Here is a 14,465-nt window from a genome sequence, read left to right as displayed (position 1 = left end):
AACAGTATTTGTAATTCCTTGTCATTATTTATCATTCTACAGAGTTTACGTTCTGTTTCTGTTGGGGACTGGCTTGCCTTTAGAAACCAAAGAATTTATCTCACTGTTTATAATTAAAAAGGGAGGAAAAAAAGGTTTTCTGTTGGTTAAATTTTATATTATATCATCATCATCATCATCATCAAAACAACCTTCTAAGCCTCAGTCTGTCCTCTAGGACATAATGTTACCCATCTTAAAAAGCAAGATCAAAAAAAAAAAAAAAAAAAAAAAGCAAGATCAATACCCTATACTTTCAGGAAAAAGTATCCTGGGTTTTAATCATTTATAGTAACTAAGCTATACACAGAAGAGAACATCATGTATGCTACAACTCCTAGTTAAGTAACTGCAATGCTCAGTCACAGAGAATATATGAAAGGCTCCCAACTTCCTTTGGGTAGGGTCATGCTGGCTCTGATAGAGATAGGCTCTTAATGGAAAGGGAAAATAAAACCAGGAACCCATACTTTCAAAAAGGGAGGAAGGAAGGCTGGATTTTCATTCCACCCACCGCACCCTTGAACTACGAACAGCCAGGTCTAGTCTCTCATTTGTGAGGAGGCTTACCTCATTGTAATCCAAAGCAGAGTCATTACAGAGAGCACAAATTGTTGCCAATTCCACAAGACCATCATATTGATGACATTTCACTGGTTTATCATCTTTATGTCTGTCAAAAGAAAAAGTAACTCTTAGAACACACTGTGGTCATCTCTATTGATTTTTATTTAATTATCTACTAATAAATAGAATTTTGTGGACAACAGACTGGCAAGCATTCAAAAGCAATCTGATGCTGGAGACAGAATGTTTCTCTGGTATCAATAGTTAATCAGTAAAGACCAGGAATTCTTAGTTAATGAAATTCCTCCACCACTGTTATCAATGAAAAACAAACAGGAATTCCCTGGTGGTCCAGTGGTTAGGACTCGGTGCTCTCACTGCCAGGGCCCCGGGCCCAATTCCTGGTCAGGGAACTAAGATCCCGGAAGCCGTGCAGCGTGACCAAAAAAACCAAACCAAAACCAAAACCAAACCAGAAACCCCACTTGAAAATTTAGGCTTCAAAACATGAAAAAGGGTCACTGGCCTATACAACCTGTAATATCAACTTCAATTTCCAAAGTATGTATTATCAATTTTGTTTTTAAAGAAAATGACCTACTCTGATAAACATGAGCCACATTAGGAAAACTGTCTGAACATTTTAGAGACACTGCAAGTCTATACAAGCACCAAACTACCAGAGTGGAGCCTTTAAAAGACAAGGAGGGATTACTCACATTTCTCCGATAGGTGCATATGTTGATCCAGTTATGGTAAACTCATTAAGGGAACAAGTATCACTGTCAACTTTGTCCAGAATGAACATCTACAGAAAAAAAAAAAGCTAAGTGTTGAAAAGGTATAAAAAATATGCTAGAAAAAACATATAACTTTTGCTAAGACAAAAGGCCTTTCTCACTTAAGTATCAATGTTGATGAAAGTGATTAACTGAAGCTCAGCATGAGGAATATTGTCCCTTATTCCAACTGGACACCATTAAGACTGCCTCCCCCATCCTCCTAACAGTCTGAGAAACAGCATCACCGAGGAGCTGAGTAAATAATAAGCAGCAACAGCACCAGACACAGAAGAGAACCCATGTGAAATCTGAGTTATGAGGACTCTGGGTCAGTCAATTCCAAAGACTCAGCAGTACTCTTTAAGTTTTTTTCTTTTTTATTAATATATATATATATATATATATATATATATATATATATATATATATATATATATATATATATATATTTATTGATTGATTGATTGATTGCTGTGTTGGGTCTTCGTATCTGTGCGAGGGCTTTCTCTAGTTGCAGCAAAGCAGTACTCTTTAGAATGCTCAGAATTCCAAATTTCAAATGGCTGGCTGAGGAAGTGACATAGGTATTCCTGCCTTAGAGCTAACAGTAAAAGCTTAGGAAGAATAAACTCACATTTCAGAGTTGCATGAACACTCCCCAAGTAAAATAAGACAAATTGCTTCTCTACTTCTTCCTACTTATTTTTATTGTGGCAATAGCTCATTTTCTATGAAGCTGCACAACTACATGTATACAGTAAGGAGCCCGCAGAGCTGAATGAACTGATGCTACCAAGACAATACAGATGGAAGCATGCTTAGGAAAGAATTCTTAATTTTACAGAATAATAAAGTGACATAAGCTAGTTTCTTAAAGATGGCTTTTTTTTCTTGGTTTGCTTTCCGATTATAATTCAGAAGTCCAGTTTGGAATGATCAAACCATTCTACAATAAGGAATTTTTAAAATGTTAAAGTGAAAAAGGGCCATGTAATGCTTTAAAAACATCTTTTCAGGGCATTCTGACTCATATTCAGTAAGAAACTCTGCTCATTTTTCTTTTAAAATAACTTCTTTTGCCTCATAAGATTTGCTTGTTATATAGCACATATTTTTTTCCCCACATCTTTATTGGAGTATAAGCGCTTTACAATGTTGTGTTAGGTTCTGCTGTACAACAGAGTGAATCGGCTATATGCATACATATATCCCTATATCCCCTCCCTCTTGAGCCTCCCTCCCACCCTCCCTATCCCACCCCTCTAGGTGGTCACAAAGCACCGAGCTGATCTCCCTGTGCTACGCAGCAGCTTCCCACTAGCCATCCATTTTACATTTGGTAGTGTATGTATGTCAATTATGGCACATACTTTCAAATTCCAAAAGCTTCATTTCAAAAGCACACTCAGAACTAAATCAACCTTGGAACTGAACTAAAGCTATGAGTAAGAAAAAACAATGTTTTAAAAAATTAAAATATACAATGGGATTTAAAACTGTGATGACTCCTGATAAAAGGTGCTAGTTCAAACACATACAACTGGTGTGTCAAATGAGGAAAAGATTCATGTCCAAGGTCACATGCAGCAAGATCACCAATCCCTACAACTTCTTTCTAACAGACACGACATCTAAAAAAGGAAGCTTGGCACAAAGCTCTTTCCAAAGATGTCTGACATTTACCGAAGAGGAAACAAAGGACTAGAGAGGTTAAAAGATGTGCTCACAGTTACACAATTATTCAGTGGAAGAGAGAGAACCAGGTTTACCAATGTTTCCCATCAGAAAATTCAACTTTACCTTTCCATTAAAAGTTGTGTGACCCTCGGACACGTCACAACTTCTCAGAGCCTAAGTTTTCTAACCTCTTGAGCAGGATTACCATACGAGTCAAATAAGGTCACATGTGAAAAATTAACTGCACTAAGCCTTATCAAAGCCGGTTGGCGTTATTACTACTATACAACATGCCATTTCTTTAATGACACTGTTTATAAAAGTGAAACTCTTTGGGTCTATACCAGAGTCCAAAATATTCTAAGACATTCAGAATTCTAACCCACACCAACTCAATCTGAATGCACATGGGCATTTTAGACTGCAAGCCAGTAAACCATTTAGAAACTGCATGATGAAAGTATCCCGAAGTCAAGGGCAGTTATGCAATCCACTGCAAGAAACCTCCTGTAGAATACTGATTAGCATCAGCTTTCTGTCGCCAAAGGTAGAACAGAACAAAGAGGCAAGCTATTTCTTCAATAGAACATTTTAAATCAAATCATTTAAGGGAAAATATAAGAACAAAAACATTTTTTATCATGGACTGTGTTTTAGTCTTAGTTTGAAGTCTGAAGCTGCCCCAACCTTACCATTTTTTAAAGATTACAATTTCACACACTGCTTTACCTTCATGGATATAAGGACTATTCTGAGGAATTGAAGCTTACAGTCTAAGTTTAAACAATTTCCTGGGGGAAACCAAACAGGTAAAATGAAATTCCCTTTCTCTTTCCCAATCAATCAGCTTTTAGCTGACAACTAGCTTTTAGCAGATTCGTCCAACCTTTTTTGGTTCCAAGGAAAGAGAACTTGGGTAGCTCAGTTACACCCTGCATCTACTCAAGAAACTCAAGACAAGCTAGAAGCTTACCACTTGAGAGAACACCCCAGTGTGTTTTAAACACCTGTCAATTCACTCGAAATCTGGGTTTTGGACAACACAAAAAGTTGAGGGTGTGTATATCAAAAAAAATACCATGAATATAAATTTGGCAAGAAAAAGATTCCGAGGGTTCAACTATTAAAACAAGAACAATTTCCAATGCTAAAAAAACATTAACTAAAAACCTGGAGATAAGGCCAAGGGGAGGATTGGCATGTCCTTTCAATGTCATTCAGAAGCATTACTTAAAACAAGCACACTCAAAGATTTAGTGTTTTGGAAAAATTTAACATTCTTTCACTGTGCTATTATCAAGGGCTCATGTTTTATGAAGTTGTGGCTTTTTGTCCTCTATAAAAGATAACCTTAGTTTTACTGCCCTATAGGATACTAACCAGTTTTTGTAATCTAACACACATCAATTCTATTCTAATATTGAGCACTTCCTCACTTGGTCCTGTAACCAGTTTTACCATCTTACTGATTCTCCCTCATTGAATTAATGAGCCAAACAGAATCTTTGACATGTGTCCACTCAATATTTGTATGAGTTGTGTACCTTCTGGAAAATTACTTTGCCTTGTACAAAGTAGTAGTAGTTTTTTTGTGTGCGTGTGTCAATTTTATATTTAATTTATCCTTCCAGTTTTATTGAGATATAAGTGACATACAGCACTGTATAAGCTTAAGGTATACAGCACAGTGATCTGACTTACGATCATCATGAAACGATTATCACAATAAGTTAAGTTTAATGAACATCGTCTAATATATACAAAATAAAAAAGTTTTCTCCCTGTGATGAGAATTCTTAAGATTTACTCTCTTGACAACTTTCATATATAACATACAGCAGTGCTAATTATATTTATCATGTTGTACATTACATTCCCTAAGACTTATTTATCCTATAACTGGAAGTTTGTACCTTTTGATCACCTTCATCCAATTCCTCCCCCTCCCACCCACACCCCCACCTCTGATAATCACAAATTTGATATTTTTCTATGTGTGTTTTTGAAGTGTAATTGAACTAAAACTTCCTGGTGCATGGGATAGTGATGCGATATTTCTAAACATTTCAAAATGATCATCATGGTAAGTCTAGTTCTCATCTGTCACCATACAAAGATATTACATTATTATTGACTGTGTTCCCTGCACTCTACATTTCATACCCATGACACACTTATTCTGTAACTGGAAGTTTGTACCTCAATTTCCCTCATCTGTTTCTCTCATCCCCCCCCCCACCTCAAAGTTGTTTAAACAAAACCTAGGGAAATTGAATTACATGAAAGAACTTCATTAAGCTGTACCATTACATTATTTCTTTAGTTCTTATTTTGCTAAGGGAAGGTTTAAAGTTTTTAATTTTATCCCCAAGTGATGGTCAAAACAACCTAAGAGGGCTTCCCTGGTGGCGCAGTGGTTGAGAATCCGCCTGCCAGTGCAGGGAACACGGGTTCAAGCCCTGGTCCGGGAAGATCCCACATGCCGCGGAGCAACTAATCCGTGAGCCACAACTACTGAGCCTGCGAACCACAACTACTGAGCCCGTGCTCCACAACAAGAGAAGCCACTGCTCGCTGCAACTAGAGAAAGCCCACGCACAGCAATGAAGACCCAATGCAGCCAAAGATAAATAAATAAATAAATATTAAAAAAAAACAAAAAAAAAAACAACCCCAAAACAACCTAAGAAAGGAAGGATGAACACAGAGAATGAAGCAAGTTAAAGGCAATTATTTACTTTCCAAGAAGAAAACATGTCTCATTCAATGTGTTAAGGAAGTACCAATTAGAATTTTATGTAGGCAGGTAACTAGCTGGTTTATACAACTCTTCCTTTGAAGCTTATGTTAACATACATACACTTAGAGAGAGAAGAACATGGAAATAAAGTAAGCATAGTCACCTAACACATTTACAGACTGCTTACAGTTATTTCCCCAGTACAAATATATCAGCCATGTAGATAACCTTTATTTCATGACATAGTTTTGGGAATTAAATGATTAATTCCTCTGAAGTGTAAGAAATTACCCTGGGCTCAGGCTACACATACAACCCAATTTGCTTAAAGCACATAAAAAGGTATCAAATTATAAATCAAAGGTTTTAAGATCCAGCAATCCCACTCGTGGGCATATATCCAGAAATGATGAAAAGATATATGCACCCCGATGTTCATAGCAGCACTATTTATAATAGTCAAGACAGAGGGAGACTTCCCTGGTGGTGCAGTGGTTAAGAATCTGCCTGCCAATGAAGGGGACACGGGTTCGAGCCCTGGTCTGGGAAGATCCCACATGCCGTGGAGCAACTAAGCCCGTGTGCCACAACTACTGAGCCTGCGCTCTAGAACCTGCAAGCCACAACTACTGAGCCTGCATGCTGCAACTACTGAAGCCCGTGCACCACAACAAGAGAAGCCACCGCAATAAGAAGCCTGCGTACTGCAACAAAGAGTAGTCCCCGTTCACCGCAACTAGAGAAAGTCCGTGCACGAAGACCCAACATAGCCAAAAAAAAAAAAAAAAGACATAGAGGGACTTCCCTGGTGGTCCAGTGGGTAGGACTCCACGCTCCCAATGCAGGGGGCCCAGGTTCAATCCCTGGTTGGGGAGCTGGATCCAGCATGCATGCCACAACTAAGAGTTTGCACGCTGCAACTAAGAGCCCGCATACAAAGAGGTCTGAATGCCGCAACTAAAAAAAGACCCTGCATGCTGCAGCTGAGGCCCAGCACAGCAAAGAAAGGAAGGCGGGGAGGGAGGCAGGGAGGGAGGGAGGGAGGAAGACATGGGAAGAAACCTAAGTGTCTGTCCATCGATAGATGAATGTATAAGGAGATGTGGCATATAGATATACAATGGAATATTACTCAGCCATAAAAAAGAATGAAAATAATGCCACTTGTTATATGTGGAATCTAAAAAAAGGGTAGAAATGAACTTATTTACAAAACAGAAGCAGAGTTATGGATGTAGAAAACAAACTTATGGTTACCAGGGGATAAGCAGTGGGAGGGATAATATGGGAGATTGGGATTGACATACACATACTTCTATATATAAAATAGATCACTAATAAGAACCTGCTGTATAACACAGGGAACTCTACTCAATACTCTGTAATGGCCTATATGGGAAAAGAATCTAAAAAAAAAAGCAGGTATATGTATATATGTAACTGATTCACTTTGCTATACACCTGAAACTAACACAACACTGTAAATCCACTATACTCCAATAAAAATTTTTTAAAAAAAGGAAAGAAAATAATGCCACTTGCAGCAACATGGATGGACCTAGAGATTATCATACTAAGTGAAGTAAGTCAGAGAAAGACAAATATAATATCGCTTGTATGTGGACTCTTAAAAAAAAAAGAGATACAAATGAACTTATTTACAAAACAGAAATAGACCCACAGACATAGAAAACAAACTTATGGTTACCAAAGGAGAAAGGGGGGAGGGGGAGGGGGGAGGGGGGGAAGGGGGAGGAGGGATAAATTAGGAGTTTGGGATTAACATATACATGCTACTATATATAAAACAGATAACCAACAAGGACTTACTGTATAGCACAGGGAACTATACTCAATACTTTCTAATAACCTCTACGGGGAAAGAATCTAAAAATTTTATATATATATATATATATATGTAAAAAAATAACTGAATCACTTTGCTGTATACCTGAAACTAACATAATACTGTAAACCAACTATACTTCAATAAAAATAAAATAAAAAAATAAATCACGCAGGGAGCTCTACTTCACTTCGCTGTACAGTAGAAACTAACATAATATCGTAAAACAACTATACACCAATTAAAAAAATAATAAATCAAAGGTTTTGATGGCATGAAGGCATATTCTTAGGATGAATCAACAACCATAACCTGCAAAGATTCTGAAACTATTCCCACTTACCCTGCAGACTGACATCTGGTTCGTTGTCAGTGTACCAGTCTTGTCTGAGCAGATAACAGAAGTACAACCAAGGGTTTCCACGGAAGGGAGACTTCGAACAATGGCGTTTTTCTTTGCCATTCTGCGAGTTCCAAGAGCCAGACAGGTGGTGATGACAGCAGGCAGACCTTCAGGAATGGCTGCTACAGCCAGGGCGACAGCAATTTTAAAGTAGTAAATAGCACCTCTGATCCAGGAGCCTCCATGAACTGGGTCATTGAAGTGTCCAATGTTTATGATCCAGACCGCAATGCATATAAGGGAGATGACTTTGGATAGCTGTTCCCCAAACTCATCTAGTTTCTGCTGGAGGGGTGTTCTCTCCTGTTCCGTGGCCACCATTTCATCCCGGATCTTGCCAATTTCAGTGTTGACTCCAGTTGCCACCACCACTCCCATGGCTTTGCCGGCAGCAATGTTTGTACCCTAGGACAGAAGTAGAGAAATGGTTACAAGATTAACATCACACCCAATTTAAATACTGACTAGTAAACTCAGACTTGTGTGGATTTTCAAGAGCGCACCCAGATTCTCTCACCACATTCTACTGGGCCTTCCAGTGGCAATCAGCCATCTAACTTTGATGATGAGCAATACCTCATGCAGGCAGTGTGGTCCATCTCTCCCTGATTTGATTCTCCATGAAATTAGAATGGTACCTATTTGCCCCAGAGCCCTCTACACCGGCCCACCTGGAATCTCTATTCACAATACTGAGCCTGGCTTGCAGACTAGCTTTGGGCTGGGACAGCGCTTAACCCCTCTGTGTTCCTGACTTTTCATACTTCATACAGCTCTCAACCCTAAGCATTCTCCACCTCTGGCTCCAACAACTCAACCCCTCCTACTTCTATCACCCATAGTAAGAAGGGCAACCAGGACCATGGGCTGTCCTTGAGGACCTCCACCTTAGCACTAGTATTCAAAGATCAATACGATCAAGTGTAAGGTTCCCCCCACCCCATTTTAATTCCTAATGTTGGAAGAACAGAGGGCTTCATTATTTTCATTGTAGCTCTACTTTTTTTACTTACTATGGGGTGGATAGATTCCCATGCTAACCCACAAAAGCCCACTACTTGAAATACCACTTTAAGTTCTAAACAAACGAAAACTATAAATTTCCCAACTTTCTATTTCAAAAAAATTTCACAGAAAAATTGAAGTAGTACAATGAACATCCATCCATTTTCACCCAGACTCGCCAACTATTAACGGTTTCCCGCATTCGCCTTCTCTCTAAACACACACTGAACTACACACAGTTATCATCCACATCATTTTGAAAACATCCCTTTATAGGCTAAGTCTTTTCCAAACAAAGTACTCACAGAAAAGAGCATGTTCTTCTTATCTTGATTGACGGCCCGTGGGTCAGGGACGGGGTCAGTGTGCTTGATGACAGAGACAGATTCACCTAAGCAGGTTGTGATACAGAAGGTTTGTTTAGATCTGTGCAGTCTGCACCTAGAACCTTGGTACCCTCATCCACTCATGCCACTACCACTCTCAGGAAAAAGAAAAAAAGGCCCAATTCATTCAAAAGAACATAAACTAGTAAAATTCAGTAATAGAAACTAATTTCAAAGAAAAAAAATCAAAATAAAGGAATTTAATTTTGAAGTAAAATCCCAATTACCTTTATTTTCTTGAATAACTATACAAATTTAGTTCATTTTCAGGTATCATTTTATACTCTAATATTGTGAATGTAGATTTGTTGTATACTTATATACACATACACTCTGATACTTAAGACGGTGAAAGTATATTTACTTTTAACAAAATGAACAAACTGTAGGTACAGTATATGAATACTGAGGATCATCCACTGGAAAGCCTGTTTTTGTTTTTGTTCAATAATGCCGAAGATGAGAAATGAAAACATTGTTCTAGAAATATTTGCACGCAGTAATCAGACCATTCTATTTCAATAAACCAAAATGAAAAACAGCAAGAGACTAAGAAGTGAGTCTACTAAGAAGCAGAAGTCTCTAAGAAGTAAGAGACTACTTCTTAAAACTTTCACAATGTCTGAATCTGGTTTCAACTTAACATCACTTATGAAATGCAGTTGATCCTTGAAAACCACAGGAGTTAGGGGCACCAACCCTCTGCACAGTCAAAATCTGCACAGAACTTATGGTTGGCCCTCCGTATATGCAATTCCTCTATATTTGCGGTTTTGCATCTGAGGATTCAACCAACTAGTATAGTGTAAGTACTGCAGTATTTACTATTGAAAAATATCCGCAGATAAGTGAACCCGCACAATTCAAACCCATGTTGTTCAAGGGTTAACTGTATATAATGAGGGTGAAATATGGCCCTAGTTGTTAGGCCAAATTTCAGGTAGCAAATTTCACTCTAAAAATTTAACAAAAGAATCTGGTTCTTCAATCTAGCCTAAAACTAGAGTATGACTTTTAAACAAAAAAAAAAACATTCAAGAAACTCTACGGAAAGTTTTAAAATGGAAATTATTTTTGTAGGCACAATATGAGAATTTCATACATTCAACCCAATCAATTCCCTACCATTTTATGGCTTAATCAGCTTCCAGGTTGTTGCTGCTAATGGGAGTTTTAGTAGATAAGCTATTCATAAAGAAACAATAAAAAACACAGAGCCCAGGTTACTCACATCCCTACTTCTATGACATGAGTTGCTTTTCAAAGCTAATAATCAGATAAATCTTTGAATTTTATATTTACTCTCTATTTAATTCAGGTTAGCATTGTGTTTAATCTTCTGACCACCTTACTTCCAGTTAATATGAACCCTCCACCCTAGACTATGCCTGTATCAAACAAAAATGGGAAAATGTTCCAAACAATCCCAAATCTAAGTGTGCAAACTTTAGGTAGTAAACATTCACCATTTTGGAGGGTGCTAACTTTTGTTAATTGTACATCTGATTATTGCAAAGTATGTCAGATGTGAGATTAGCATTCCTGGAGTCTATATTTTTCCTGCTTGGAAAAAGAACACTAAGTAATTAATTCACTTTCCACAAAACAGAGAGACAACAACACTACTTCAACCTTAAGAATATTACCTCTGCTACTGAAGGAATTTGTAACCTTTTAAAAAAATTTTAAAAGGTTAAGTTTAAATCAAAACTAATTTTTAATAAAATTTAAAGATAAATAGGCCTTATGAGATGAAAGCCAATTGTTTTTAAAATCATAGCTTTACCTCATGTATTGGCAAAAAGCCTAACTGATAAAGCATTAAGAAATAAATATCCTGGAGAGGATTAAGAGACAGTGAGGCAAGAAGTCAACTCAATTATTAGCATGGAATCTGAGGGAGCCTTCAGAAATTAAACAACCTCCCAATACATAATATTTACCTGTGAGAATTGACTGGTCAACTCTTAGAGTAGTAGATCTGATGGAAGTTAATCTTATATCAGCAGGAACTTTGTCACCAACTAATTGGGGAGAAAAAAAAGTCAGCTAAAATAAGCAACTTTTGCAATCATGTTACATAAAGAAAAATCTGTCTCCAAATCAAACACAATTTTTAAAGGAAATAAACAGCCTGTATACGGCACAAATATATAAAAATCTGCTATAGGGAATTCCCTGGCAGTCCAGTGGTTAGGACTCCGAGCTCCCACTGCAGGGAGCACGGGTTTGATCCTGGGGAACTAAGATCCCGCAGGCCACATGGCATGGCAGGGAGGAAAAAAAAAAAAAAAAATCTGCTATTGCAATAAGCAATATAATCAACTTATTCTCAGGGTCATAAAAACTCTTCCTGGATAGATACAAGATTTGAAGTACACAAGAAGAGAATAATGATGCTCGGGCAAACAGCTATAAGTACACATTATTTGCACACTTACATACACACACAGCATGGTGAAGGGGACTGAATTGTACAAGCCATGATTTATTCCACTAGGAAAGCCAAGTTACCATGAACAGGAAACAAATGCCTCTATAAAAAGATGTTCAATTAATATCACTCATAAAAGAAAGGCAAGATAAAACTACACAGAGAGACCACTTTTAAACTATCAAATTGACAAAGGAGTTGAGAAAAATGCACCAAGTTTGAAAGGATGTATAGAAACAGGGCTTCTTATACAGGGTGACTGTAAGATGTGGAAAGTTTAGTTTTAATAAGCAAAAAAACAAACCAAAACAAACAAAACCAGAGGCACAAATCATTTAGAGGCAAGTGCATGAGCAGATATTAATGAAAACTCGGTGTTAGTGCACTGCTAACAAGGACAAACTGAATATAATGTCACTAAACATACCATGTAATGTTAGTAACCCATTTAGTATTCTTAATTCAACTACGCGTCCAGACTTTGTGACGACCCTATATATACTGCTGAGTACAAAGAAAAAAACTTACAAAATCTCTGGAGGGCAAACTGGCAATACATATCAAAATTGCAAAGCACAGGAGTTCCCTGGTGGTCCAGTGGTTGGGACTCCACGCTTTGCTTTCACTGCTGAGGGCGTGGGTTCGATTCCTGGTCGGGGACCTGGGATCCCCGCAAGCCGCATGGCGCGGCCAAAAAGAAAAAAAAAATGCAAAGCACAATCTTTTTATCCCATAAATTCCACTACAAAGAATTTATTCTACAGATATGCTTGCTGTATGTGGTTAGTTTTTTTTATCAGCAGTAGAAAAAAGAGACAACTCTATTCATACTAAAGTAAAAACTTCCTCTAAGACATACTATACATTAAGTGGGGAAAACACAAGTGTGAAGCATCATGTATATGGAGCTCCACTGGTACGAGAAAATACCTCTGGGAACGTGTAACAGACTTGTACCACTAGGGAGCAGGGCATGAGTGGCAGGAGACTTTTCACCTTGTACCCTTTGGTACCTTTTGAAGTTTGAATTATCAGATAAATGAATAAACCTCTTGCATAACCTCTGGAAGATCTTTAAGTCAACTGAGTTTTCTTTTCTGGGCCAAAGAGTCCCTTTAACAGCTCTTAAACAGACCATGTCTTAGCCCCTTTCCTTGACGTATTTGAAGTAAATGCCACAACACAGACCCAGCAACAGATAAAGCCAGTATTTCACCTGCACCTTGAGAACAATGCCCAGCGTACTGTAGGTGTTCAAATATTGCTGGATGAGTATGCATCAGTACCAAAGCAACTGGACAGTAAAAAATAAGTATACAACAGCTTTCCGTGACTTTCTGAAAGGTACTACGGTGGTTTTAGAAGTCTTATGCAAGGACAGCTAAAAGTCAGAACAAATAAGCACAGTCCCCCCTACAACTGCATATGGTATTTTTAAGTTAAATCTTAATTTTAAAGACTTACCCTACTGTACTGAACTGTAACTGTCACTGGTTATACATAAACTGGCAAGACAGCCATTCTGTCCAAGAAGTAGGTTTATTTCATTTGCTAAACCTTTAATTTAGTTCTAATTTTTCTGTATCTCAGAGCTTTTAAATTCAGGGAAAGTATGGTATGCTTTTTGAGCTCTAGTTCATGAAACAATCCTGTAACCTAAGTAGGAAATGTGGTCACAAGGTGGCACAGAAAGAGACTGCCAATATATAATCTCAAGAGGCAAAGATCATCCCTGCATTTGACTGCACGGACACATTAAGGTGAAATTCCTGCTGGAAATGCTTATGCAACAAACAGCAATATTCAGACTGAAGAAACGAGAACCTTTCATTTTAATATAATTCTGCTCATACTACAATAAAGTAACCATACCCTAAACTTTAGTGACCTTCAACACCTAAAATACCTCATGAAGATAAAACTTTAAAATCAATTTAGGGAATCCCCTGGGAGTCCAGTTGTTAGGACTACACACATTCACTGCCAAGGGCGCGGGTTCGATCCCTGGTTGGGGAATTAAAATCCTGCAAGCTGCACAGCATGGCCAAAAAATAAAATAAAATAAACTTAAAAAAAAAAAAAAAAACCTTTTTCTGTATTAGTTCTGTTTGTCATAGTAAAAAAAAAAAAAAAAACTTTTTCTGTATTACTTCTGTTTGTCATAGTTAATTTTATCCCACATGACCCTGAACATGAAAAGAATGCAAGTTCAATGATGAGCATATGACCCTAAATGGAAAAATTACCTGAAAATGTTCCTTTAACGTCTGAAGCAATTTGTCATGATCCTACAGGAGCGGAAAACTTCTAACATGGTATAGAGATCGCCACAATCTATAAGCATGTCTGCACTGTAACAACTGAACATAAACCAGCAATCTAAAAGCACAATGCCAGGAATTTCCTGGCGATCCAGTGGTTAGGCCTCCTCGCTTCCACTGCAGGGGGCACAGGGTTCGATCCCTGGTTGGGGAACTAAGATCCCGCATGCCAAGTGGTACAGCCAAAAAAGAAAAAAAAAAAGAGGAAAAAAAAAAAAAAGCAGAAGGTATCATTTTATACTGAAAGTTGAATCTCTTACTTCTT

At 37.8% G+C, this 14,465-nt stretch overlaps 1 protein-coding gene across 1 annotated transcript in view; it reads right to left on the bottom strand.

The window, feature by feature from the left end:
* The window catches only part of ATP2A2 (ATPase sarcoplasmic/endoplasmic reticulum Ca2+ transporting 2), a 62,035-nt gene that overhangs the window by 17,358 nt on the left and 30,212 nt on the right, over nt 1-14,465 (bottom strand). Inside the window, exons 6-10 of the mRNA XM_068563556.1 lie at nt 11,389-11,469; nt 9,365-9,450; nt 7,995-8,459; nt 1,326-1,414; nt 610-712 (exon numbers count right to left, since the gene is read on the bottom strand). Coding sequence (XP_068419657.1) covers nt 610-712; nt 1,326-1,414; nt 7,995-8,459; nt 9,365-9,450; nt 11,389-11,469 — 824 coding nt within the window. The remainder of the gene's footprint in view (nt 1-609; nt 713-1,325; nt 1,415-7,994; nt 8,460-9,364; nt 9,451-11,388; nt 11,470-14,465) is intronic.

Source organism: Eschrichtius robustus, chromosome 14 (assembly GCF_028021215.1).
Source record: "Eschrichtius robustus isolate mEscRob2 chromosome 14, mEscRob2.pri, whole genome shotgun sequence".
NCBI lineage: Eukaryota > Metazoa > Chordata > Mammalia > Artiodactyla > Eschrichtiidae > Eschrichtius > Eschrichtius robustus.
Note: the sequence above shows the minus strand (reverse complement) of the source record. Positions and strands in the feature narration are given on the sequence as shown.